A 27,953-nucleotide genomic window follows, 5' to 3' on the forward strand; every position below is an offset into this window, starting at 1 on the left:
TGACTAGATTTTCAGCCATTCTACATTTTTTGAAGAAAAAAATAAACATTGGTCTGATTGGCATAAAACCTTCTTTGGATCATTATTGGACAAAGCTTGTTAAATATGTCTTTTAGTTTAATGATATTGACCAATGAACTTCAAATGGACGCGGCTCAGCACATAACTAGACCAAAACCAACAACTGTTTGGCTAATCTTCACACAACTCATGTACTATGTCCACAAGAGTACCTGAAATATACCCTGGACGTATCATTCAATTTGGCCACTAGGAAGCACAACAAAATACAGAGAATGAGTGTGCCACCACCCAAATCAGCCTATAAATCAGAAACTGTTTGTCCAGTCAACACAAGACTCACAGGATATGTTTCATAATAACGTTCAACCATGTGTGTCAAATTATTTAGAAATCACTCAATAGGTTGCGCCACAAATACCAAAACATGAACATTGGCCTGGCGCATATTTGGCGCATATAAATCAATGACAGTTTGTCCAAATATCACCACACTTGCTGAATATTTAGGACTGGCAGAACTTTTGAGTGTGTAATTACTGAAAGGCTGCATGCATAGTCATGATAACAAGTGTCGGATCGGTCTCATGCCTTCTTTAGACAGAATTAAACCAACTGAAGTGACTGTGCTCAGCTTTGTGAAGTTTAGCCTGAAGTTTAGCTGTTTCCCTTCTATGCGGCTATATTTTTGTCTTCGTGATCACCACATCACCAACACATTTTCCCACATATGACGTATCTGAAAGTAGATTGCTTTGGTTCTCGTGGATGGCCGCATCTCTGAGTACGTGCCAAAGTAATGACCCATAACAAGCCTTGCTGTATAGTGCGTAGGGTCTCAAAAGCAGTTTTGGTAAATCAGTCTCTCAAATTAAAAGATTGAAGTTTTACTTTAACAGATTGCTATTACCTTTAACATTACTATTACGTTACATACAGTTATTTCATTTCACACTATCAAACTCACACATCACTGTGCACTCCATATTGAAAACATCATCACCTTCATCTCATTTGTACACCCAAACACTCTCACCATGGACTTGGATCCTTTGACCAAAAAAAAGGCATTTAAGGGATTTGAAAATACCGTAGCTCTACCATGTCTATAGTGTCTAAAATGCAAACTATGTCCTTATATCCCAGTGCAGGACTGAATTGTTTAGCTTTCCATAAAGCTAAACAGAATCACTATTTTCAGAGTGCAGTCCTCCATTATTCACCTAGTGATTAAAACTACTGTGCTAGAACTTTGGATGTGGTCATTTAATGTAGTTCTGCAACTTTGCCTCTTTTTCCACAGGGACAACAAGACAATAATTAAATAAAAGGCAACATTTATAAACTAAAGCTATTAAAAATTTGTATTGGAAAATGAAAAAAATAAAGAATGACTAAATTACTTTACTAAATTAAAGTCCTTTCTAATCCAATGACCTGCAGCAATTGTGTAATCTTTGTGGGACAAATAATTTCTTCTTGACAGGTTGTTTTAATAGTTAAAACTTTTTTTCACAAGCGGAATCTTAAGTATGTCTCCTAACTTTAGCGAGCTGTATGTAGGCAACAGAACATCAGCGGTCCGAGATTTAAAAGGTAGTTTATGAAGCATTATGAAGTGCACGGGATGTAATGTTAACATTACTTTACTGGACTTTCTTTCATGTTCAGTTCATGCACTGCTTATATGAATAAGTGCAGGATTAATGTCAGCTGCTTGGCATCTAATTCTTCCTCTAGATCTTCACTAACGGAATAATTTTGATTTAATTTGTGTTGGCCAACATTTTACCTGCTTCAGTGATAGGACTTCTTAATGCCCACAATGTATGCTGTGTATGAACACACATAAAGACGCACTGCAAGTATGTGGCTGTAAAAACATTTGTACATGTTTGCTGTGCTACCCCAGATATGTGTGGTTGTATGTATATGTGTGTGTGCGTGTGTGTGTGTGTGTATAGTATATATATTGTGTATATATAAATTCCAGAGGCGGAGCCAGACATTGTAAACATTCAGGGGTCCTGCCCAAACCTATGGGGGGTCCGGAGGGCCTTAATCCTGCTTACGCCATCTATATGCACTTTGTTTTCAAGCCAGTTGATAATTTAATGCCTTAAAATATGTACATCAATTGGAAAAAACATGATCTTTGCCAAAGTAAAAACAAAACATCTTGTCGTGCCTACATCCTAATTCTGAAACCAGAACACAACAAATGTTGAAGATGACTCATTTTCACTCCTGCCACCTTACAGAAGAGGCAAACATTGTCTGATCTTACTATTTTTAAATCACAAAACATACGTAAGTAGGGTAGGATTTAAACAAATTGACTCATCTCGAAACTTATTTTTGTTACATTATGCTGGAGTAGAATGTAGTAGAATGAATGTTGAGCTGACATTTGAATCCATGGCAATAGTCTGAGCTGCTCTGATTGCAAATCAACGATCCCCCACAATCCAAAGTAAATGCCTAAATACTATTAGGTCAACAGAAAGATTACATTAGATTTATTTAGGAAATAGCATAGTAGTAGTAGTAACAGTAGTAGTAGTAGCAGCAGTAACTGTAGTAGTAGTAGTAGCAGTAACTGTAGTAGTAGTAGTAGTAGTAGTAGAAGTAGTAAAAGTGGCGGACACAGAGTAACAGAACTTTTGCGGCCCAGTCAGAGAGACTGAGGGGAAATTAAACTCAGTTCAAGGTATTTAAAAAACCTGAACCCCCCCCCCCCCCCCTGATTTATTCCATTTACAGAATATGTAAAATTGCAGTTTCTTAGTGAACGTAGTGGAATGGGCCGGCTTGCTTGCATGCAAGCATGGTTATTGTTAACTAACATTCTTATAGCCTAAACGTTTTCTTCTTTCGACTGCTACACAAATGAAAAAAACACCAACTCAATATTAAGGAAGTATCACAGCTTTGCGCAAATCATTTGAAGCTGGACAGGAAACAGACTAAATGTAACGATTACAAATTTGAATGTAAATTCTTTGTAAAGATTTTGTGATAAAAATAGATGTTCTAATCAAAGCACTTCAATTATAATAACATTAAATGCCACATTTGACACTGGCTACTCTACAAATCAAACAGTCGGTACACTAATAATATAACTGGTATCATGTGACACAAATACTGTGAACTCATTGCAGCTGAAGTGTAGGTGGAGTTGAAGAGATGATGAAAAAATCTGGATATGAAGAAACCAAATACGATGAAGTTTAATAAAATCACTATAAATTAAATATTGAGACATATTTGAAAATATATTATTCTATGTTAAATAACATAGAATAATTTAAATACATTAGGTCACCGTTAAAGCCACTATACCCTAAAAGATACCAAAAGTTATAATAGTAATATTATACAGAGCTTTAAACAAAACCAGCGACCGTGGTGCTCCAGAATAAAATCGTTTTTGAAAGTGAATACAAGAAATGGGTTTACTCTCAGAACACACAAAGTGAACTATTTACCAAGTTCACCGTCTTTATTTTGCATCTATAAAAAACATGTCTTTAAATCCTGCATGAACAATACAACCTTAATGACCAGCTAAAGAAACTAAAGGGTCACTAATGTGGACTGAAACACTTTTTTCATGCAGTCATCACTGTTTATGGAAAGCATATCACGCTGCCTTCACAACACAGAAACATAATCATCTATCATGACTATCACAATTAATTATGAATTCAGTTTCACTTTCTGATAAGGAATACTTTATAAAAGGGGTCATAATATGTCTTTGGTAATGTTGATAAATCATTTAGTAATGAATGTGCCAGTAATAAGCCATTATTAATATACCTTCCTTCAGCAGGAAGTGAGCTCTATAATTCTCTTTTTGTTCCACTTCTATTTTTTCGATTTAATCGGTTGTGATAACATTGTGCTCAAGGTCTCAGAACACAGTTATATTCCTAAAAACAAAACGCTTAACAGGAGAACAAACTTGAGCACATAGCAGATCAGAAAATTAAAACTGATAGAACCAAAGGCCAGCGCTACAAAAATAAAACCCAAGTTGTAATATATTTTTATATAGTTTTCCTTTAATTCATTGGGAGAACAGTTAGCCGTTTAGCCAAAATGACCACAACTCAACCCAAGTTGTTCTTACTACCGGCTTATTACTGCTCTACATTTGTGAATGATTTATTAAGCATTAATAAAGCATACTTCGTAAAGAATGCCAAATCAGAAAGTACTGCCGAAACACTTTTTTTTAAAAATTTTAATTCATGAAATAGATGCATTTAAAAAGGAAAGAGGACATACTGTAACTGAGCCAATCTCAAAGTACAGATGTACTCCAGATGATATGTGATCCAGTGTTTCTCATTTTAAGAGCAATGTGCTCAGTTAGGAATGAGACATTTGATTTGTACGGAGGCTGCTGGATCTCAGCAAAGGTAATGGTGAACGGAAAACCGTAACAATATCAGTAGCTTAATATCAGTAGCTTATAGCCTATAGATAAGAGACCTCACCTATATCACTTTTTAGTCGGTTAGCTCCAGCTGTATCATTTCTTAGAAGTTTCGCTTCGCCATTTTTGTTTACCAACCTTTAACATGACACCTCCGTTTGTCCAGAGAGGCTAAACTAGACCTCACCCGGCTCACTAGTGCATGCAATCGTAGTGTTCAATATACTGTCTGTTCTGAATCATTCGAAGTCATGCTAACCACCATCTGAATATTAGAACAAACAAACAAATTATTTTAGAAAAACCCTTAAAAGGAGCTGTATACGACATTCACAGTCTAGGCACCACAAGCAAACATGGAGGTGGCTGAGCTGGAATGGCGGCAGCGCTAACGGTGCAAACAGCACTAGCGACGGCAACAGTGCTGACTGCGCTAACAGTGTTAACCTGAGGGGGGAAATGGAGGGTGGGGGTTACACTTCTGCTCCATCGCATAGACTGTATATAAGTGGACGTGGTCATCGTGATGTCACCCATTGGTTTGTGGACTGCCGTTTTGCAGCCTCGAGTTTGGCGATTTGTCCGTCGCCATATTGGGTTACGGCCGTGATCATGTTGTTCTTTTTTTGCAACAAATGAACGGAAGTTTTTGGACTGTGGATGAGTGACGTAGAGACATCATACACAGTTCTGGTAGCAACCTGTCAATCACAAGGTAGCCGCGCCCTAAAGCATACTCTGCTTTGTGGTCTATTTTACACTAAATGGGACCATCATTTTACTAAATGAACATCATGCTGTATTGAAGAAAACTTAAAACTCATGTTTACAATGTTTACTGAGGGAATAAATCAAATGAGAAGTAGAGTCATTTTCTCATTGACTTCTATACAATCAGACTTCTTTCTGCACCCTGAGGAGTCGCCCCCTGCTGGTCAGTAGAGAGGATGCAAGTTTTAAGACACTTCCGCATCGGCTTCACTAGCCAGAACCGAAGGTTGCTGCCTGGGTTAAGACAGCATTGTCAGCGGCATATGAGTGCTGTGCAGAGCGGCAGTGGAAAGCTAGTCAGTGGGGCGGGAGGGAAGGGACTCACGTTCTCCAACGTGCACACACTGCCTGCCACGTTACCAAAAACAAGACCAGAGAAGCTCAGAGTGTGACTTAATTCTCTGTTCAGGACCCCGTTACTTAATGTTATCTTTACACAGCAAATAGATGTTTGCTGCTATATTTATGCTCTAAATATTGTATATAAAACCTTTAAAAGAACATTATGGCTAAAGCTTTCTATACACCAATACAATCATATACCTTTTGTACGGAGGACAATCCAAGTAAGTGGTGCTTTGTGACTGTTACAACTGTCCTGAGTTACAATAAGTCAAAATATTAAAGGATACAAATACAAAAAATGTCTCATGTTTAACAGCATGGTTCCAATGACAACCATAGCAAAGTCTTTGGTCACATTCAGATGTGATTCTTGGGGGGCTGACGCCGATTAAGCTGCGGAGAAGTTCGATCTGATGGAGTCCTCTCGTAACTGACGGTGCTTCCCATTGTCGCACTCTTCACTGTGCGTGCGGCGCTCAATGGTAATCCTGTAGTTTTTTCTGCAAAGAGAGAAAAAATTGTGTTTTTCAACATGTTTTTTTCTGTAGGTTTCACCGCCATTCTTTTCAGTTATCATAAAGTCCTAATCACCAAAATCAATGAGAGTTAGGCAAGCAGCAGATAAAACTGTCTTATTACTTATTTGGTGAAAATGACATTTCGCAAAGTGAAAGAATTCAGAATGCACAACAGCCAAACAGAAAACACTATGGCAAAAGAGCGCAAAAGCAATTTCCATTTGTTGTACAATCCGGACTTCAATACAAACACTGACCCGAGAGGGGCAGCAATGTGCCACAAGACAGTGCATCCGATCCGTAATGAGGAATCATTGTTCAATACGGACCTACATATTCCCGTTTGAGTCTCACCACATGCCATTGTGTTTTCTCTTTTGCACCTCGGGACCACCGTCTCTAGGCCAGGGGTCTCAAACTCATCTTCACTCTGGGCCACATCAGCATCATGGTCGCCCTCAAAGGCCCGGTTGTAAATGTAAGACTGTGTAAATGTATCTACTCCCTAACATATTGGTAAATAACTGTCTGCATTTGATTATTGTTTATTCAAGTGTAAGAATATTGTACATGCAGTTATATAAATGTAAAAATATATTTAAGCACATTTCTGTTATAACTTAAATCCTTTTAATTTAGGGTTAATAAACCCACATTACTCTATCAAAGATCAAAATATTAAAGAAAATAGCAAAGACAAATATCAAACACAAGTTATTACAATAACTTTGTTTAATGCTTAAAATCCTTTCAAGGGTGCGTTTGCACAATACCACGTGAAGTATTTCATGTGTTTTAAAGCCACGTTTAAAGTAGTCTTCAATGTACTCACAATACATTTCAATGTCACATGTAGGGTAACCAGCCAAAGAGCTGCTTCTATGACTGTGTGTTTAAGTACCTCATCATTTTGACTTTCTATCTCAGAATTATGACTTTCTATCATATTTATGACTTTCTATCTCATAATTTCGACTTTGTATCTCATAATTTCGACTATGGGGATATTTTTATTATCAAGTCTAACTTTTAATTATTATTATTATTATTTTTCTTTTTTTTTTAATGTTGCTGGGGAATCGCGACCCCTGAGACCCCTGCTCTAGGCCTTTAAGTGGGAGGGCAGGTGGACGTGTTGGATTAACTCGAACGCAACAATATTAGCATACATAAATATCACCTATTGTTACCTGAAAAAGTAGAATGCTATAAGCATGGCAGTTCCTAGAACAGCTCCTACTATGACGCCAGTCAAAGCCGATACTCCTAGTCCACCTGTTTGGAAGAGCAGTTATTGGTAAAAACATGTACTCTGTCATACATACTGTAGAGAAACATACCAAGTCACATTTCACAGGTGTCACTGAACTGTGGTGTTCATTTACATGATTTGTCTGCTATCTCTGTGTGTGCTATATGTCTTCCTTTCAGCGTGAAATGGTCCGTGTTGAAGGCAGGCAGCAGCTGAAAAGTTCCATTTTCACCAAAGTAGTTGGCCACCACCTGTAAGTGAATATACCATATTATCATCCAGCATATTTATCTTCTTCTTCCTGTTAGGGAAGGTGTCACGATGTTGGAATTTTGCTTCTTCTCACCTCAAAGGTTCCTGCTTCAACATTCGTCATCGCCATCAAAGAGAAATCTCCATTTCTGTCACCATTGACGTCCATTGATACCTGACCAGCGATCCCTGTCCACCACCGTGAAAACAATGGGAACATCACTTAGCTACAACCCCCAAGAAAATATTGGAACATGTTTCTGCAAGTGTAGAAGAGGATTTCATTCACATACCGTTTCGGGGGCCTATAATCTAACATTTCATTCACAAACAAATACTATATTTTCTCAAATAAGGCCAATAGTCAAGGGCTCAAGTTATAGCCAGGGGCATTGTCGCCAGGAACAAACAAAAATACAGGCCAGGGGATTAGAAAAGTGGATAAACTCCTGGTGCCCATATAAAGTGCATATATAATGTATATTTTCATCCCTTTAATTTAGCAAATTCAACAATATAATCACGCTATTTTCAACACTTTGTTGTTCTCAATCACTCATCTTAATTGTTATTGTCCCATTTTCATATTGTGTGTATGTGTTTTACAGTTAACAGAGCTACACATCTACATCACACAACTAGCTAATTTAAAATAGTTCATCTTCTGCTCAAAACCACATTTTGTCCATGAAATACCACTCCATATTTGAAAATGCAAAAAAAAAGTTTCTACATTCACCAAATCTATGAAAACATGGCGAACCCAACTCAATATCAAATAATTCTCAAAAACGAAACGACGGCACAGAAGGTGAAAAAAGCACTAGAATGCAGTCCTGTTGTAGTCTATACAATATTTAGCATTTGGACACACGTTATTGCCCACATAAAAACTGTGTAAATAAGACAAAAAGATCCGTCATTTTGGTATTAGGTAAGCTTGTATGTAAAGAAAATGTAGCCTTTATTGAAATGTGTTAATTGAGAGCACATTCCGTGAAAACAACATGAATCACGTTAATGGTATGGTCCACGACAGGCGGGTGTTGTGCTAATTGTGTTTAGAGTTTTGAACATTTTGACTGTAAAAAAACTAATGTTCCAATCAAACTGTATTTTGTAGTAACGTACAGGTGTCACAAAATGGCAATAGCTTCATTTCAAGTACGGTATGTTAAACGTGCAAGTCACCAACTTTTCACCAAACACGTTACTGCAAATATTTCTTAATAAAAAGCCTCGTTAGGAAATGAAGGGATCAGTCAACTGAAATGCGTCTTTTAATTTGGAATGGATACAGGAACTTTTTAGTTTCAATTAAGAGCATAGCGTTGTAACAAATACTTATCACGGCAAACGAAAAATTAAACATATGAAAGTTACTCTCAAGAACTCAAGAAGGTGTTAGACAATTTCTCTCCTGGAAGTGATGCAAGGAGGGAGATAAGTGGCCAACTACTCTATTGCGTTTAGAGCTGTGGCTGCTGGGAGTAAGGGGAATGCTCCGTCCCTCTGCGATGCCTTCTTTAAGGCACTCTCTGATGTTATCAAAGATAAGCTGGTGGCACGGGAGAGAGCACTAGTGAGCCACACCATCGATCCAAAAACGCCCTCTCCTCCGTTACTCATTTACTGTACATAAGAACAGGACGAAATCACCGTGACGTCCCCCTTTGGTTTGTGGATTGCCGTTTTGAAGCCTTGAGTTTGGCATTTTGTCTGTCGCCATCTTGGCTTTTTGGAACCAGAAGTGAGAGCCAAGTACAGCCGAATGCTGACACGTTTAGGCGACCAAAAAGGTTACATTAACTTTTATGAACTGAGAACACACTGTGAAAAAGTTGTAAGACGAAAACATGGACAACACTGTGGTATATATATATATATATACTATATATTATTATTTTTTTTTTTGTTACAGTGGAGCCATTTGGTTTGTCTTAGATCTACTCTGCCTAGTATTCCAAGTGATTTTGCCAAGTACTGAGTTCCCTGACCTCTCTAAGGTGCCTGTGGAATACTTGGACATCAAGGAGGTGTTCAACAAGGCTCGGGGCATCACTGCGTCCCCTGGTTCTACATCCCCCAAGGTTTGGCTCTCCTCCCTCTCCGCCCTCAAGACCAAGGCTATGGAAAAATCCAGTCAACAAGGCATTGGCTTCTCTTTACGTCGCAACGGCAATGCTGTCTATGTGGACATTACATGCATGCAAGCCGCAGCAGCTTAGAGACGTAGCTGTTGCACACAGGTAAAGCTAGGCAGTGTGGCCCAGGATTCATTCTGCACAGGCTTGGTTCATCTTGAACAAGCCTTCTGGCTGTGTCCAAAACCACCTTATTCACTAAACACTCATTTACTCTATAGTGAGCAAAACATTGACATTTCAGACATTTATGAAACATCATCATTTTGCACCATGACTTTACAGTGGACAGTGAGTTTTCTGTATTTGCAGCAGTTTCCATGGGACACACGATTGCTTTTGTCAGGAGAATAGGAGCGTTTCATTGTTAAGTGAAAGACAGTAGCATGATACTTTGAATCACGTGAGGTGTTAAACTTTGCGATATGACTGTATTGATATTCTATATTAAAAACAGTTTAAGCCTTTTGGGCTGGACAATCAGCTGGTATTTACCTACATGCTGCGGTGATGGTTTTTAAGGAGAACCAACAGCTTGAAACAGCAAACATGCCACTGTCTTTTTGAGGTAACTCTCTCTCTCTCTAAACTCTGCAATTCTGTATAATATTTCTAGGATATTTAAAATAACACTACTTGTGTTTTGCATTCGATCTTTACCACAATAGTAACATAATGGTAGTGAAGTGGCAGTCATCACTGGCTCAGTGTGCGCCGTGTGTTTTACCTTCAAAAGTTCTGTTCCACATGCGTGAGGTGATCTCTGTTCCGTTCTTCTTACTGTAACCATTTTTCATGGCTTCATGCAAGGCAATGGCATACAGCAACATGGCATCATGGAATCCCTCGACAAACATGTTGACCTGAAATGGAACATATAGCCTTATTGTAATTACAGTGCGTGAAGCACAACAGTCACAATGGCTTCTGACATTTTATTTTACAACGTACGCTTTGGAGAATTGATAACTTCAATACAGTAACGCAGACCTAGCATTAATAAACGGACATACGTACACTTCCACAGTCTTTGCAGTCATGATACCCAGCTTTTTCGATGGACTTTTTCATTTCCATGGAGAAGTTCTCAAACTCGGGCTTGACTGTCCTGAGCAGTGTCAACGTGTTCAGAGAAGCATAGGCTTGCCTCGCGTCATTGTCGTATTTATCTCCTCTCTTCCACGAACCATTGCCTAGAGTTTTAATTATAAGGGACAGAACAAGGAACATTTCAAAATGTTATTGTTAAACATAAATTGTTTCAATTTTGTTTAACTGAATACAGACGATAAGACATGGCTACTGAGCCAAGTAGCTGGCTACAGTACAGTGCTGAGGCCTTTAGGTGAAAAACACCACTTGAAGAAAAAGAAAAAAGTACTAAACACAGTGGCAACGTAGAAACCAAAACATTTCACAAAATCTGTTTTTTGGTCCAATGTGTAGGATTTAGGGAGATATATTAGCAGTACTTGAATAGAATGACAGAGAGGAAAGTAGGGTGATGTGGTGCTTCTTTTCACCTGCAGATAAAAATACAGCAAAATGCACAACTTGGGACAATAAAGAGCTGGCTCTAGAGAGACTTTCACATTTTTAAATTACGTGAAGGCCACCGCAGTGTGTGAGCAGAGGGGTATTCCGTTGGTTGCAATATCCAACCTCATTGCTAGATGGCCTTTAAGAAAACTAACTCTAAACCCCCAGTTTCCCTCCGATTTACATTAATTATGATTATGCAGTGCAGAAATTAAATTAAGTGGCATGTTCATTGGCGTTGCATCAACTAGAGTGCCCTTTAAATATGGAGACTCAAAGTGTAAGTGTGGTTCAGGGAGGTCAGTGGGCATGTAGGACACCAGATAATAGAGAACATGTAAGCAATCAGTTGCCTGACAAAGAGCAACATTATTAATAACATTACTACGAATTACTATTACACTGTATTCTGATTTTGGTCACCACCAACTCTTTAGAGAAATTCCATCAGTCATCATTCACTTATAGTCATGATTCAGATCTAATGTCCCAGATGTCAGTCACAGGTTTTCTTTTGTCTTTTTCACATTCTCACCAAAACAGCAGAAAATATGTCACTGTCCAAATATTTATGCCCTGAACTGTAGATGAATAGAAAATGTATGCATACATTAAAACCAGAAGATGTAAAATAAACTTCAGTTTGTGTAACAAACACACATTTAAAAGTAACTTGACGTTAACATTACCGTAAGAAGAGGCGTTGAAGAGTTCAACGTTAAAGAACATATAACTGCCGTTGGTCAACCGTCGTCTGTGTGCAGCCAGCATGATCTCTCGGATTTTGTCCGCTCCCATGCACATGATCACCACTGCAGGAAAATAACACAGAGACAAATGCAGTAGTCGAGTCATTAGTCATTATAAAATATAAATTGTAATAACAATGTCATCCTAAAAAACCCCAAAAAAAACGGAATTATCTTCATTTCATTACCGATGACGGGGGACATTATCACACTTTTGGTAAAATCCTTCACTCTGATCAATAGACAGAAACATTGTGTAACTCCTTACTGATTCATAAAGAATGCAACACTATCAACCAACGCAATCAACCATCACAATCAACCATCACAATCAACCATCACAATCAACCATCACAATCAACCAACACAATCAACCAACACAATCAACCATCACAACCAACACAATCAACCATCACAATCTAAAATAATATTATTAATTCCAGATCAAATGAAAAAACAATTTGCAAAACATAAGAGACATTGTAGATTACTTTAAGCGACCTAATAAACAATGTACATTTTTATGTTTAATTCCGTTTTTATGAGCATCTATAATTTATCACAAAATAATTAACCTTGATATATTTTGGAATTTTGGTCTCAATTTGTAATATAAATTAAAATAATGATAGGTGTGTTTAGGACACATTTTTAAATGAGTAAATAGAAATGAAAATTCTTCCAATTGTGACAGAGATGACTGCTTAGGGGCAGGTGGGGTAATTTGAAGATAACGTGTGCTGGTAAGGGATTTGAATCCTGTCCGGAGCAAACGTGTGGGTACTAATATTACGAAAGTTAAGAAAGAAGGAAGAGCTGCTTGAACTTCTACTTTCTTTTCTTTTTAAATCAACTCGGTGTAAAATTTGACTTTCGTGCAAAAATTGAGGAAGTCCGAATCATTATTATTTCCAATCTGATAGATGCTAACACCAACATATCGGAACCAACATAACAGAAAAACAATAAAACCAACAGATGAGTAAGACCCTATTAAAGCTCATCAAATGGGCCGTTGTAATGACTTTTGATTCAGGCCTATATTTGTTTCCATTTTGGCATTTTAGCATCAACAAGTTTACAAGTATGCTGAAATAGAAGACAAATAGTCATTAATAACAGCAAAAAAAAAAAAAAAAACGTGAAAAGACGCAAAAGACTTGTCTCACCAGAAGACATAAAAAAACACATTTTACCGGGAATTATATATATCAGACAACGAACCAAACATTGATGACATAAATAAATTCCTCAATAATATAGACCTACCCACATCAACAGAAGATCAAGCTGAATTTAGATTAACTATTAACACTGGAGGAATTTTACAACGCACTGGTTGCCATAAAACACGTGTATGCAGATGACATCATACACCTAAATGATGGTTTTAACCCATCTGTGTATTGGTTATCTTTGCAGCTGGGCGGCTTGTTAGGAACTGCCACTACAGCACTCCTGCACGCAAGGCACAAAGTCAGTCAGTCAGTTAACGGTTAATGATCGTTTAACAAGGGTCGTCTATCGATCAGAAATAAAAATCGCACCGCATATTCGCGTCAATCGCGCCGCAGGTCTCGCCGGGGACCATTTGTGTACATTCACGCGAATCGCGCAGGAGAGGCGGCGGGGCTTATCGCCCTGAAAGACGTTCAACTGTCCGCCATTAACCATGGAAAAAATAACCTCTATTTCTGCTTAGTACGCGTTGTGGAAGTCACAGATATCCCGGGAAACTAAACGCCGTCATGTCTGGGTTCATAATATTGTTCAGAGGAGCTCCGTGGATTTTATCGAGCTGTATTCACTGTGTCTAGCAAGCCACAGGTCGCTGTTTACTACAGCTGTATGAACACAAAATAAACTGATTTGGCTGTGATTTAACGGCAATAAACCGACAAAAAGGGACTCTGAAACAACTACGTAATGATGCAGATTTGTAGGCTACTTGTCTTCTCAATGGAGCTCTGATGGAGCGGTGCTAGGCTATGCTAACATTGTAGCAGCTCCACCAACACTCAGACTAACGTCATGTAGACGTAAATACGGCAGCGTCTATTCATTGTTTGTACCATATGGTTTACACACACACATGTATACACATAGTTTGGTCCGGTCTCTATTGATATGAGGTATCATAGAGCTCTGGGTGAACACAGACGGCTACAGTATTTATTTCCTGATTCAACAACGGCAGGAAGTCAGTGATGACAGGGGAAGCAACTCAACGCTGATAGGCTATCGCGCCGGAGCGTAACGCGAATATTTCGGCGAAGTTGAAAAATTTCAACTCACGCATTTGGGGCGATTTGGCCCCGAATTCGCGTCTATCGCGCTGCACCATCGCAAATTCGCGCCGCGCCAGTCTCATCGCGTCTGTGCATAGACTTTGTATGTAATCTACTCGCGTGAATAATTCGCGCCGCGTGGTGTGAACGCAGCATAATGCTACTGTGATGTCCATATCAAATCAAATCAACATAACATAACAATACTACCCAAAATAAATTATCTTATTTGATTCGAGTACATCCACCCACCACATGGTACATCTTTTTAGATTCAACAAAAACACCAAGTTTCAATCAATTTGAAATAATAACCAAGCTGATCCATCCGACCTAACAATGTTATCCCCGGGTAGGTATTGAACGACAACAATTCAAAGAACTAAACATCCCAACCCTGCCATTCATCAGCACCTCCATAAAACACAATAACTTTGTCATTTGAATTGTCTTTGAATGCAGAGCTCAAGCTTTGTGCCTAATAATGTGCGATTTTATTCGGTAACACACATTAATACAAAAACTATACCATAGACAAAAAGTTTAAAATGATGTTTACTTATTTTAAGGTTTAATTCTTGAGTCTCCAACATGCCTGTTGATCAATATCCAAGTACCAAAAATGAAAACCGAATACGTACCCAATGAACACATAAATGAATACTCATATATTCACACCAGCCCTCATAAATAAAGACGCTCCGCTTTCTCTAACGCTGCATCAAAGTGATCTACTGAAGTGCAGAGCACACGTCACCAGGAGTCAATCTCTTCTGGTGGAACAGGAAGATGAGCTCAGAAAGATGAGTGGGGGGGGGATAAATATTCAAAGCTCATTTAAGGTGGGCTAACCTTTAAGGTGGACTGCTAGTACTACAACTACTCTCGTTGTAGTGACGAGACACATTTGGCTTTTTAGCGTCCCCTGGTCCTGGAAACAGTTTCCCAGCGCTTTGCAGACGAGAACACTGAAGCGAGTCAGCGAATAGAAGGAGTTACAGCACTAACACCCTCCATAGTTGGAATTCTCCCTTCACAGTATTTCGCCATGTGCTTCCAAAACACTCTGTCAGGCAGCAGGAGCGCTGCCAACTGTGTCACCAGTGATGAAAATCCAGCAGCGCTGAAGCTTTCTCTCACTCTGAGCTCAATTTGTTTTTAAACTCAACATTTAAATCATTGAAAGTGCAAAAAGAAAGGCTTTGCCGAATAAATATCACATGAAAAAAAAGCTTCACTGGGTTGATATTAAACTTTTCCTTTGGTGATTAAAAATAAATAAACCGACAAACAAGCAGCTACACAAACAAGGCCCGCAGTTGAAAAAACGGCAGCGTCCCGTTAATAAGGAAGATTCAGAGTCCTGCTGGAACATTCCTCACAACTCTGTCACTTAAACACACCTCCTGAAATATCCCTCGAGTCAGTGGGACAAACTTCACCTCAGTCCTGCCAGCACTATAGCACCCTTTAATTACACTGGGCTCCACACACACTACCAACCCTTGTGTGTGCTCGGCAGGCCGTTCCGTAGGGGCAGTGCTCACAGCCAGCAATATTTCAAAACTTCTGGATTTTTCCTTTTTTGCGCTATAGGGCACTGATGCTAGTTACAAATTAACTCAGGAATGGGGCAGCACATGGCGCGCTCACTGAGTGCACGCAGTGTCCCCGTGTTGGCCTGTGAAACTTCTGAAGACGGAGCGTATGCAAATAGGGGGGCTGTTGTGCATTGCTCCTAAAAGAAAAAAACCAAGGATACATGTCGGATCCGTCTGTCAGAGAGGTGAACAGGATGGAGAAAAGAGACAAGCCGCCCTGCTGTTGTTGTTGTTGTTGTTGACAGTATTGTCCTTTCAGAGCCTTGAGACGTTTGTGGTCATACAGAAAGGTCAGCCATTGCCGCACAACCACACTGGAGTCCGAGGGGAGTTCTCTCCAAACACAAAGGCTTCATACAGACTCAGGATGGGAGTGCATGTCTCGGGTGGATTAGCATCAGAAAAACAAGCCAATCCTGAGAGAGGCGCTTTCCCTCCTTAACTGTTTGTTGCACGTTGTAGTATTGTGCAGCTAACGGTGGGGAAATGTGGAGCAGATTGGTTCATACAAGGAGAGCATGCAAATGTTATAGTTTGGTTGGTTGTTTTTTATGTCAGTCATACATCCCTGTGCATTGTTATATAGGAGCATGATAATGATGATGAGGGAGTTTGTATCATTAGTTAACAATAATCATTCATCTACAAATCTTACAATACTCATTGTTATTAAAGTGTTAACGAAGCAGATAAATCTGAATCGTACCTGAACTATCTATGGTCGGGATCCACTTATAATATGGTCGTCAAAACAATTAATATTAATCAATCTTTGAAAATAAGATTTGTCATTAATTCTGATGCTGAACTCGTTAACCATGGCTATGAACCAAATGAAGGCTTCTGGTTTTTTTTTTTGCTTGTGGTCAGTGTCCAACGTGTGGACTTGTGATAATCCACCCGAGGTGTCCCGATTCAAAAAAAATACTGATCTTGTGGATGGAAAGTATTCTTTGCCTACTCATCTGCTATTTGTTATATATTTGGATTACTGCTTGGATATCAGTGGATGCTGGTGGTTGTGTTAACTCTGGCCAATCGCATCAGTTCCTCTTCTTCCCTCTAAAGTGTTCCCCACTGTGACACTAATGACGGCTAGAGCGATATGAATATACAGCAGCCCTGGTGTGAATATATGGCTCTACAAGTCTGCTTTTTTCATGCCGAATTCTTCACATACTAAAAACTTGGCAATGATGCACAGTTTTACTGACAGAATGAGGTCTGGTTAAAGGTGCCATAAACCTCTGAAACCCAAGCATTGATTTTATTGATATAGATTTGTTTTCTACCGTTTATGCCGTCTTTAGCAATCTTGTCAAGACAATTATATATATTTTTGCCTTTTCTTTGGAGGATTTTGTGTAAATGCTGCCAAATGGCAACTTGGGTTCCTAAGGCTTCCAAGTATCACCACTTTGATTACAACAAAGTCCAAAGATTATTAGACATTGGTGATTCAATATCGAAAGATGCTTAAATCTTAAGATTTGATTTTATTGACACAAACCTGTTTGATGGAGAGCAATAAACAGCAAATTATTTTCACCAGTAAAATTCCAATAGATCCGCAGCTTTTGAAATACGCAACAACCGTTTCAAAGTCACTTCAATCACCTGTCTCGTCTTGACAATGTCTACAGGCCTCAATGTATTGAGCTGCTGCCATGTGATCGGCTGATTATACGTTTAAAGTGAAGTTGTAGAGGTATTAATAATAAAAGACGCCCGTCAGTGTATATTGTCTGTTAACCCTTAACCCCATATACACATGTACAGTTTATATACACTACATATCAAAGTATAAATATTAAAGATTCATTTACTCATGAGTCAGTGATTGGGCCTTTTGTGTGGATGAATGAAGCCCATTGAGGCCCAGTGCTGCGTTTTTGCAACATTGAAACAAGTGTCTTATACTTTTTTTAAATTATTAACGTTTTCTATCATTAAACATCTTTAGAGGAAAGGAAAACAATACTTCAGCTCCAATACTTACTTTGAAAATTGCGTTGGGGAAGAGAGGTTGCCATTTTATCTTAGTTGTGTTGCGTAACCTTTAACTTTACCAACACTAGTTACATAACAAGGGTTGTTATTTTATGTCACAAACATTCTTAATTAAAATCCAAACCCTGAACTTCTCCTAAACTTAACCAATTAGTTTTGTTGCGTACGTAAACTTTAAATCTAAGTCAAACTACGTTGGAAGTTCATTTTAAGAAGAGACTGAGCAGAAAATGTACGTTTCCTTTGTACACAGAAATGTATTTTGAAGTGACTCTATGCATGTAACAAGCGGAAACTAACACGTCGTCCAAAACTAGCGCTGGAGGGGTACGTAGAGCGGGATGGTGTGAAGCGTGTGTTCTTGACACCCTCTATCTTTAGACACTCAATTCGATAAGAAAAATCTTCCCCTAAAAAACCCTTTAACAGGGAAAAATGTGCTTTAAAAACAGCACTTTTCAATAACAAATAACAGTTTATAGTCCCACCGGTGTCCGATTTATCTGAAACGGACTCTGCTCTATCACATCATGTTCTCAGCCACAGGTCTACCTGTAACGCAATTATACATGCACAGCCTCAGGCACTGCTTTTACCAGACCTGTTGGACACAATCTGATGATGTACCAACAGTATGTTTTCCATTGAGGATGCATCGACAGGAACAGAAGTATCTTCAACCCTAAATAATGATTCTGCTTTATTACAACTTGGGTCATATTTTTGTGGTTTTGGCCATCTTTCATAGAGGTTATGAGGTTACGATAACCTTATACTGTTCAAGTTAATTACCGAGATCATCTGGGAACACGGTGACGTCTCACACACAGAGCTTGGAAACAAACCAACAGTTCATCAGGGTTATCTCAATCATTTCATTCGGAGGTAAAAAACTAAAAGTGTGAAAGCGAGCACACCTGAAATGTCTGTTATGAAACAGAAAACTGTGCACACAACGACCGGAAGTACAAAGCTAAGTAGGTTGAAGTCGAAGCAGGATGTGAGTCTAAAAAAGTGAATAGTTGTTTACAACAGACAGCGTGAGGAATCATTTTTACCGTTTGCCTTGTTGGCTCAAACAGAATTAAATTAGAACCACACAAGGACCTGTCTAGTGCTCGGTTCTAGCTGGTTCTGTTTAGGATTTAATTTCAGGTTAATGAAATATCTCACGTAAGTACTCAAGTAAGAAGCAGCCTCACCCTAAGCCAACACTGAACGTCATTGCCTCATTAATTGACAGACCCTGGTGGCAGATTATATCAGTTGCAGATACTTAACATTAAAGCTATAAATGATCGGTTAACGCTCTCTCTACAAGCCAGATGCTCAAAGATCATGAGTTAAAGAGAGCTAACATTACTTCAAAGTCAAGAGAAGACAATGCCTTTTTGTGGTACAACAAGCAGTGAGTCGTCTCTGATCCTGCTGCATCACGTCAATTTCAGCAGTTGGAATCTCAGAGTTAAAGCAAAACCTCGTAATGTGCGTATTGGATTTCTGTCAGAGTTTGACCAGAAGATCGACACCGCTGTCATATCCGTCCATCAAATATGAAGCTACGTTCAGCAGCTGGTTAGATTAGCTTAGCAGAAAGACTGCAAAAAGCAGGCAATCAAAAGGTGATGACCAGCAAGTTTAAAGCACTCAATCAACACATTATATCTGGTTTGTTAGTATAAGTATGAAAAATAAAAGAATGACCATTTTACAGGAGCAGGAATGTACACACATAGTGGCTAAAGTGACTCAAGCCGCAACCCCTTTTACCTATTTGGCTTTAGAGCCCTTCTGGGCCAAATGAATAAAAATATATATCCAGATTATTGTAATCATCAGTAATACAATTGTTGTTGCTGCCAACCTTACTTATTTAGCAAAATGATTGCTGTAAGACAAAATGAAATGCTGTTTCTGCCTGCTACTGTGTGTGCAGTAGAGGAAACATGTTGAGGTGCCATCTACAGTGCTCTGCTAGTGAAGAAAACATGATGAAGTGCCCTCTAGGGTGCCTTGCTAGTGGAGAAAACAAGATGAGGTTCCCTCTAGGGTGCACTGCTTGCTAGTGGAGAAAACGAGATTTGGTGAACTCTAGGGTGCCTTGCTAGTGGAGAAAATGTGATGAAGTGCCCTCTGGGGTGCCTTGCTAGTGGAGAAAACAAGATGAGGTTCCCTCTAGGGTGCACTGCTAGTGGAGAAAACAAGATGAGGTTCCCTCTAGGGTGCCTTGCTAGTGGAGAAAACAAGATGAGGTTCCCTCTAGGGTGCCTTGCTAGTGGAGAAAACAAGATGAGGTTCCCTCTAGGGTGCACTGCTAGTGGAGAAAACAAGATGAGGTTCCATCTAGGGTGCCCTGCTAGTGGAGAAAACAACCACACAATATGACAACCACGTCCGTTACTGCAAGTGCAATAAAACCTCATCGACTAAACAGCCAATACTTTATCAATATATCTGTTCAACAAGCGTAAACATGATGTGAACATGTAGAATCGGCTCTGTCTGCAGTCTCTCATCCACCGCTGCATGTTTACAAAACCACAACGCGCTAGCACGGCGATTAGCAAAACAAGCTAAACAAGCTGTTCTTCATTCTTCATAGGAATGTTATCTATTTAACACTTTAGATTTGTTTCCAGTAAACTATTAATGACTTTATAGTGACTTTGCTGATGTAAACATTACTGCTGTGAGACCAGTGATGTGGCTGTCCGTAGAGTGTATTCTTTAATCAATTTCGGTTTATATATCTATTCAACCAGCCCTTTTTCTACTTAGCGCTGCTGCACATACATGAACCAAATTATCATTGCTTGTACAGTTAAAATGGGATCATATACTTTAACTGTAGCACCTTTATTTTACACATGTAAAAAATAGTCAACTTTTTAGGTTAAATTAAATTAGAAAGGATGCACAGTATTAATTTGCCTCAGTAATCCAACATCTCCCGCATAAACCAGCCGATGTGTGTAGAGGTGTGTGTGTGTGTGTGTGTGTGTGTGTGTGTGTGTGTGTGTGGGCTTATTCTGTATTCTGTTGTGGACTGTTTTAGTTGCTTGTGATTTGGTGAATCTCTCGGAGAGAGTGGGACGAAACATCGCAGGCGTAGTCTTTAACTCTTTAAACAACTTCTTATTTGGCAACTTCCTTCATAGTATAATATAACTGTTTTATCATAAGGTTACAGCATGTGCAGCACGTCTAAAATGTAGATTCAACTATTGTAATTTTCTTGGCTGATTCCAGTTTGTGTTTGTTATATTCTAAGTCTGACCTGCTGATTCCAATTTTCTTTAAAGAACTATAATTTACAGCGAGGTTTTAGACAAACTGTTCATCACCCTCCCAAATATTCTACCATCCCGAAGTCGGTGTAAACTGTGAATAATTCTAAATGATATCATTTTGCTTTGTTATTGTCATCAATAGTGTTTATTTGCTGAACAACACACATTTCAAAATATTAGGAAATAAATGATTGTATTATAATTTAAATATTTTCTTTAATTTAAAAAATAAGACAGACAGACAGACAGACAGACAGACGGACGGACAGACAGATACTTTATTCATCCCCAGTGGGAAATGTGTCTGTAGCAGCAGCAAATTAAGTTATACAGTAATTATATATTATAAGCTGCAAATAACAAATAACTGATTAAACTGACTAATTCAACAAATTCAACGACATAATCATAGTATTGTAACAATTTGTTGTTCTATATTACTCATATAAAGTGTTATTCTGTAATTAATGATACTATGTTAAACTGGCCAGGCCTAGCCTCGTTTACATCCCATGATAATTATGAACATGCCCACAGGGTGTGTGTGTGTGTGTGTGTGTGTGTGTGTGTCATGGCGCTGTCCCGGGTGCTGAAACGCAGCGGAGGAGATTGTTAGACGGACAGTCTCCCAACGTATCAATGATTCATGAACAAACAAAAAAAGGAGAGGAATATTCTGTCACTAAAATAACTTATAGCGACATCAATTAATGTTGTTGTGCCAAATATTAGGAATATAATTCAAATACTAAGTCTTAGCAAAATGAATACATGCAATTATAATAATCATATCAGAAACAGGATTTCTGACACTTAGTCTAGACAGGTTTTGGAGGAGAAAGTCATTGAAAGAAGACTGGAACGAAGGAACACTTTTCGAAGCCCGAAAGCATTATGATTATGAAAACATTTAAAACATTTTTTTGAGGAACAACTAGACTTATGCAAAGGTCCTGGTCGCTCACCGGTATCCCCCAGAATTCTGGATCTGACCGGTTCCCTTAGCATACAATAGCTTAAAACCCATATTCCGATGGTCTTCTGTGCCAAATAAGGAAAAGCTCTGGACGGCAGTATGCTGTAGGGACTCGCTACAGACAGGGGAAATAAATAGCCTCACAGCTGTATGCGTCCGCTCAACCAGCTGCACTTTAAATCCACGTCTGTCCAAAATGTCATCACTTCATCATTTTATCCTATATTAGACATTTAGTTAGATATGGCCATAAACGTCTTTTGTAAGGTCGCACTGAGCTTTGACCACCAGATTGTGATCAGTTTACCCAATGACTCCAAAGTGCCAAAGTTGAATAAATTCCCTGCAGGCGTTGCTGAGACGTTGCGTTCTTGAGAATGGGACAGACGGACGTCCAAATGGACAACCTGAAAACAGAACGCTCTGGGAAGCATAAAAGCAACACAGTGATGAGTGCAGATTGTTACTGTTTTCAATGGCTTTGACAGTACAGACAGTACAATAGTAGCTATGCAGAATGGCGGAGTGCAATAACACTGCTGTTGAAGGATACTACCAGTGGCAGGACAAGGACATTGTTTACAAGATCACTTTGGCAGCCGCATTATGCTCATGCACATTTTTCCGTGCTCGTGTTAACCCAGGGTTTCTGGTCTTGGAAGCAGCCGGTGGTTTATGTAGATCGTGTACTGGAAACATGAACGTGACAGCATGATTGACTCCAGTGAGCAGCGAAGTCACATCTAATCTAAAGCACCGGGGCACTGGAGGCTGTGTGCCTCATAACTATGGTCAAAGCTGGGAAATGCAACAGCATCGAGAATATGAAATGTTCAAATCATGTTATATTGTCGGTGAGCAATTATACGGAGGTGGACCCGCCTATCCCCTCTAACACGGCTCGGCTTTTGCTGAAACCCTTCAAACCTCTCAGTTGAGCACCTGCCGTGCCGGGAATACTAATTTCCCGCCATCAGGTGCACTTTGTGGCCCTGCAGCATTTAGCATGTGAAATATATGCTAATTTATACAACAGCCACTTCTGTGATATGAGGTGATGTAACCAGGAAGTGTTATGACCGGAGGATTGTGGCCGACACGAGCTGAAACAACCCTTGACATACATATGCTCTCATTTGGTTTGACTTTTAATGTAGAAACTTATAATAGTCCTACTACTGCTGCTATTTCATGTCAGGTAGTTCAATATATTCAAAAGCAATTCTCTATTCATGGAAAAGGCTATTTTGTTAGCCTGGGTCTCACTTGTTTCCCTAAAAAGAATACGCCAATGTCTTTTGAAGGTCATTCGGATATATTTCACATATTTGTTGGGGATTCTCATTGGAAAAGTCATTGTTTTCTACCTAAGAAGCATTTACTTTGGTTCAGTTACTCATAAATATCTCATTAGCCCATGTAAAAAGGCAGCCACCTGTCCTGAACCTATGCAGAATAAGACAAGGGCATAGTTAAAGGTATTGTACACTGTAAGAGCTCTTTAGGCCACATATGGAGATGGGGGCGTCCCCATTTTGGTCACTACCAATTCCAAAGTCCTCTGAACATTTTCGAGCGACTAACCCATGTGGTTCATCTCTTCAGTGCGTGGTAGGGAAGTGCGTTGGTATCAGCAAGTCATCAGTATCCGCAGATAAAAGCTTTAAAATTAGATTAGAAATTGACATTTCCTCCCATGTTACAGGCCAATAAGATGACATGAATGCACGCTTTGCATTTAAGCAGCTAGCAGACTTTTCATTATGTTGTGCTCACACCAAACCAGGCGGCAACCTCCGGTTCTGAAAAGGGAAGCCAATTTCTACTGACCAGCAGGGGGCGACTCCTCTGATTGTATAGAAGTCTATGAGAAAATGACTCTACTTCTCTCTTGATTTATTACCTCAGTAAACATTGTAAACATGAGGTTATGGTCTCAATCTCTAGTTTCAAGTCTTCTTCAATACAGCATGATGTTCATTTAGTACATTATGGTCCATTTAGAGTCAAACAGACCATAAAGCAGGGGATGCTTTAGGGGCGGGGCTAATGTGACAATAGCCAAATACACCGTCACTCCTCTGCAGTCCAAATATGGTCACTTCCGTTCACTGTTTGCAAAAAGCCAAGATGGCGAGGGCCGAACTGCCGAACTCGAGGCTTCTAAACATCAGTACACAAACCAATGGGCGACGTCACGACGCCTACGTCCACTTCTTATATACAGTTTATGCACCAAAGAGGAAGCAAACAAACTTTTTACAAATTGCCATTATGATGTTGTTATTTCGACATCTTTTTAATCAGTTCAGTGCAATTAAATCACAGCAAATTCTGTTTATTTTACGGTTCAAACTACAGCGCCTCCAGATGATGTTATGAACCCAGACACGACATCGTTTGGTTTTCTGGGACTTCTACAACATGTACAAAGCAGCAATAACGGTTACTTTGGTCAGGGTTAATTAAACTTTGTTGGTTTTAACACGCAAAAGTGACGCAAATAAACACAAATGTAACAGCTGTCAAATTTGCGGGACTAACACAAGGCAAGAATTAGCTTCTCATTTTGGTGTGAGCAGTTTAAGTCACCGCCTCCGCCCTCACGGAAACACAGAGACCAAAGCAGAGGAAGCAAACTAGCGCGACAGTGAAGGACAGAAACACGCTGCAAAGACTCTCACTGAAATTAAATGAAATATATTTCAATTCATTTGAGCTTATTTTTATTTTTAAAAAAAACTGCAGTTTTTCATCGAGAAAGGCTCAAATTTTGATAATATGAAAGACAACATGGTTAAACATGATTTCCTTTAGAAACTTCTTCATATGACAACAGATTTCCCATTAGCAGTTGATTTGAATGAGAAGGTGTAACTTCTCTAATAGTTTAAGCTGTCATTTCTTACTGACAGTCAGAAATATGTCTCTGCTCGAAAACCCTCAAAACTGGATAATATGAAAGACAACATGGTTTTATATGATTTCCTTTAGAAACTTCCTCTAAAAACAGCAGATTTTTCATTTGGCTGATTGTAACTGTAAAAGAAATGCTCAAAATTGGATGAAAGAAAACATAGTTTAACATGATTTCCTTTACAAAACTATGCAAGTTGAATATTATGCATCCCGAGTGTGTCGACATGAGAGGATGCTCCATGCCAGCAGCACACGAGGCGTTATGGAACTCTGTGTCCTCAGTGGCAGCGCCGACATGAGGGACGGATGAAGGGTCTTCTAAAGGGACATCTTCACATTACACATGTTACATTACAGTTTTATCCTTTTGTAATTACCGTCTACCACAAATATATTTCATGCTGTATTTGATCCTTATAGTTTTACTTGAAATTATTTTGTTATTTTGCTTAGATTCCCATTTTTACATGCGTGATTTTCATTTACATATTTAATGAACACTGTATAACTGCACATGACAATAAAGAACTTGAAACATTGCATATTTTGTCTGACAAAGGTAAACAATATGTTGATTGATCGATTTGACAACTAAATGATCAATCAGAAACTCTTCTGACAGCTAATTCATCATTTATGTGATTTCTGTTCACAGGTCCACATCTCTGTGAACAGGTGTCGTCTTTTCTGCCAGATATCTTCCCCAGTTGATTACTTAAATTTTTGTATTACAAGTTTTTAACAAATGTTATGTTTTCATATGCAAATGATGCATTATCTTATCAAATGTGCTAATTTGCACACATTTCCAGAACAGAAACGTGAACACTGGACAAAGCCAGGATCACAATTCTTGGTGAATTTTGTTGACGTATAGTCAAATGTCTTCACAGAGGCAATTCTGTATATTTCTTATGCTGTCAAAAACAAATGTCTCCATGGTTTTAGGAATAACATGTTATATGTATATCTATATATATATATATATATATAATATGACTGATGTATGAACAAACCCCTCGGTAAAAAGCTTCAGAATGTAGAGAGGTGTATGTAAGAGCTACTGAAGAGATTTATGGATCAGAGTCATTTAAATAAATAATACACATTATTATGAACCTTCTCCAGCTGATTACTGACATTAATACAACACATTTTTGTATTACATGTTTTCTGAAATGTTATGTTTAAATATACAAATGAGGCATTATCTAATGGTAACTGTTGGTGAGTTTAGGAGAAATCTACAGATCTAAATAGACAAATAAGTCAAATAAACACCTTTTGGATGTTTTCTTTCCACTAGTCTGAAAGAAGACATGTTATGGAAGCTAAATAGCACAAAATCTCAAAAATGTTTGCCTGTAGTGTCTCGTGTTTAACTGTCAAACATGTGATCAGAACATGGAACTTACTTGACAGGTGACTTTTTTAAGCCGCGTCTCCATCAACCACGTGACCTTAGACTTCAGAGAGCACCCTTACCTTCGGTGTCCTGGATGTTCTGGAGGACGTCCTCGGTGTCCACGCGCTCCTCCTGGGAGAACGCGTACGTCTTGATGTTGAAGTCGGCCATCAGGTGGTAGACCCCCTCCAGCGTGAAGTAGCAGTTCCGCTCCGCCTTGTCGTCCTCGTACACCAGCAGCGCACTCCTCCACGTGAAGTGCTCGAACATCGCGGCGAACGTCTCCGCCATCTTCACGTGGGACGGCGCGATGCGGGTCAGGTGAGAGTACTCGCCGTGCTTGTCGCCGAAGCCGGCGGCCAGGGCACCTGCCGAGATCACCGGGATGTCCCAGCGGGACGCCAGCCTCACCACCGCCGCCGCCTCGTACTCGCACACCGGCCCCAGGATCAGGTCCGGCTTGCGCGCGCACGACCTGTCCACCAGCCCGAACAGGGCATCGTTTACGCAGTCGGAGTCCTCGAACTGGACGTTGAAGCGGAAGCCCGAGTACTGTCCCCCGTCCGCCCTCAGCCGCCGCTGCGCGTAAAAGATCGCGGGCGCGACCCGCGCGTGCGAGAACGGGTAGGAGTTGTTTTGCGGCAGGAACACCAACACCTCCACGTCCTCGGTGAATGTCACCACCGGGCTCAGGAGCGTGAAAAAGTACACGCACAGTGCGCTGGAATGTGGCATGATGTGACTCTCCCGAGTCCCCCCCCCCCCCCCAGACACACTTCACAATAAATTGTTCCTCCAAATGTTTCTTTTCCCCCCAAGTTGCCTCCACTGTTTGCGCATGCAGCCGCAGACAGAGCGCCCTCCGCCGTGAGTACCTGGCTCGGGGCTAATAGTGAATAACTGTGTTTGTCTTTTGAGAGACGCGAATCTGCCGGACTGTGTGTGTTTTATTCTGCATTTAGTTTCCTCCGAAAGGGCTCCTAAATATATATATATATGTAATTTTTTGTTTTGCCCCCCCTCTTTACAGCTGATCCCACCGGGCTCGGAGATCCTTCCAGCTCCGCCAGCAGCCGCCGCACACGCTGCAGGGCTCCAGCCTGGAGTATTTGAACCGTCGTTTTTTTTCAGGATTTTATTCCTGCGTCATCGCGGCGCTGCCCCCGCCCCCTTCTTAAAGCGACAACCCGCCGCACGAGCTCACAATGAGCCGCTTCACCGCGGGCCCGGCGGAGTTAATGGAGTTAATGGGGTTAATGGGGAATTGTGTTTCCGTGCGGCCCGAAGCAACAAACAAAATACAAGACTTTTCTTGTGCGTGTTTTTTTTTCAGCTATTATTTATTATTTTTATTATATGGCCACCGCAGCCAGGGTCAAAAAGTCACCGTTAAACCTTAGAATAACCATAGTTTAATTAAAAGATG

The 27,953-nt window shown here is 39.7% G+C and overlaps 1 protein-coding gene across 1 annotated transcript; it reads right to left on the reverse strand.

Moving 5' to 3' along the window:
• Positions 1-3,426: 3,426 nt before the first annotated feature.
• On the reverse strand, positions 3,427-27,278 carry npr3 (natriuretic peptide receptor 3). Its single transcript, XM_076099609.1, has 8 exons — positions 26,608-27,278; positions 11,979-12,101; positions 10,768-10,943; positions 10,478-10,613; positions 7,701-7,795; positions 7,488-7,605; positions 7,293-7,377; positions 3,427-6,084 (listed from the first exon to the last, which is right to left on the reverse strand). The coding sequence occupies exons 1-8, from the start codon at positions 27,260-27,262 to the stop codon at positions 5,973-5,975; spliced, it is 1,500 nt and encodes a 499-aa protein (XP_075955724.1). The 5' UTR covers positions 27,263-27,278; the 3' UTR covers positions 3,427-5,972.
• Positions 27,279-27,953: the final 675 nt, after the last annotated feature.

The sequence above is a fragment of the Anarhichas minor genome, unplaced genomic scaffold (assembly GCF_050575085.1).
Source record: "Anarhichas minor isolate MPS153535 unplaced genomic scaffold, ASM5057508v1 ptg000025l, whole genome shotgun sequence".
In the NCBI taxonomy this organism is placed as follows: Eukaryota; Metazoa; Chordata; class Actinopteri; order Perciformes; family Anarhichadidae; genus Anarhichas; species Anarhichas minor.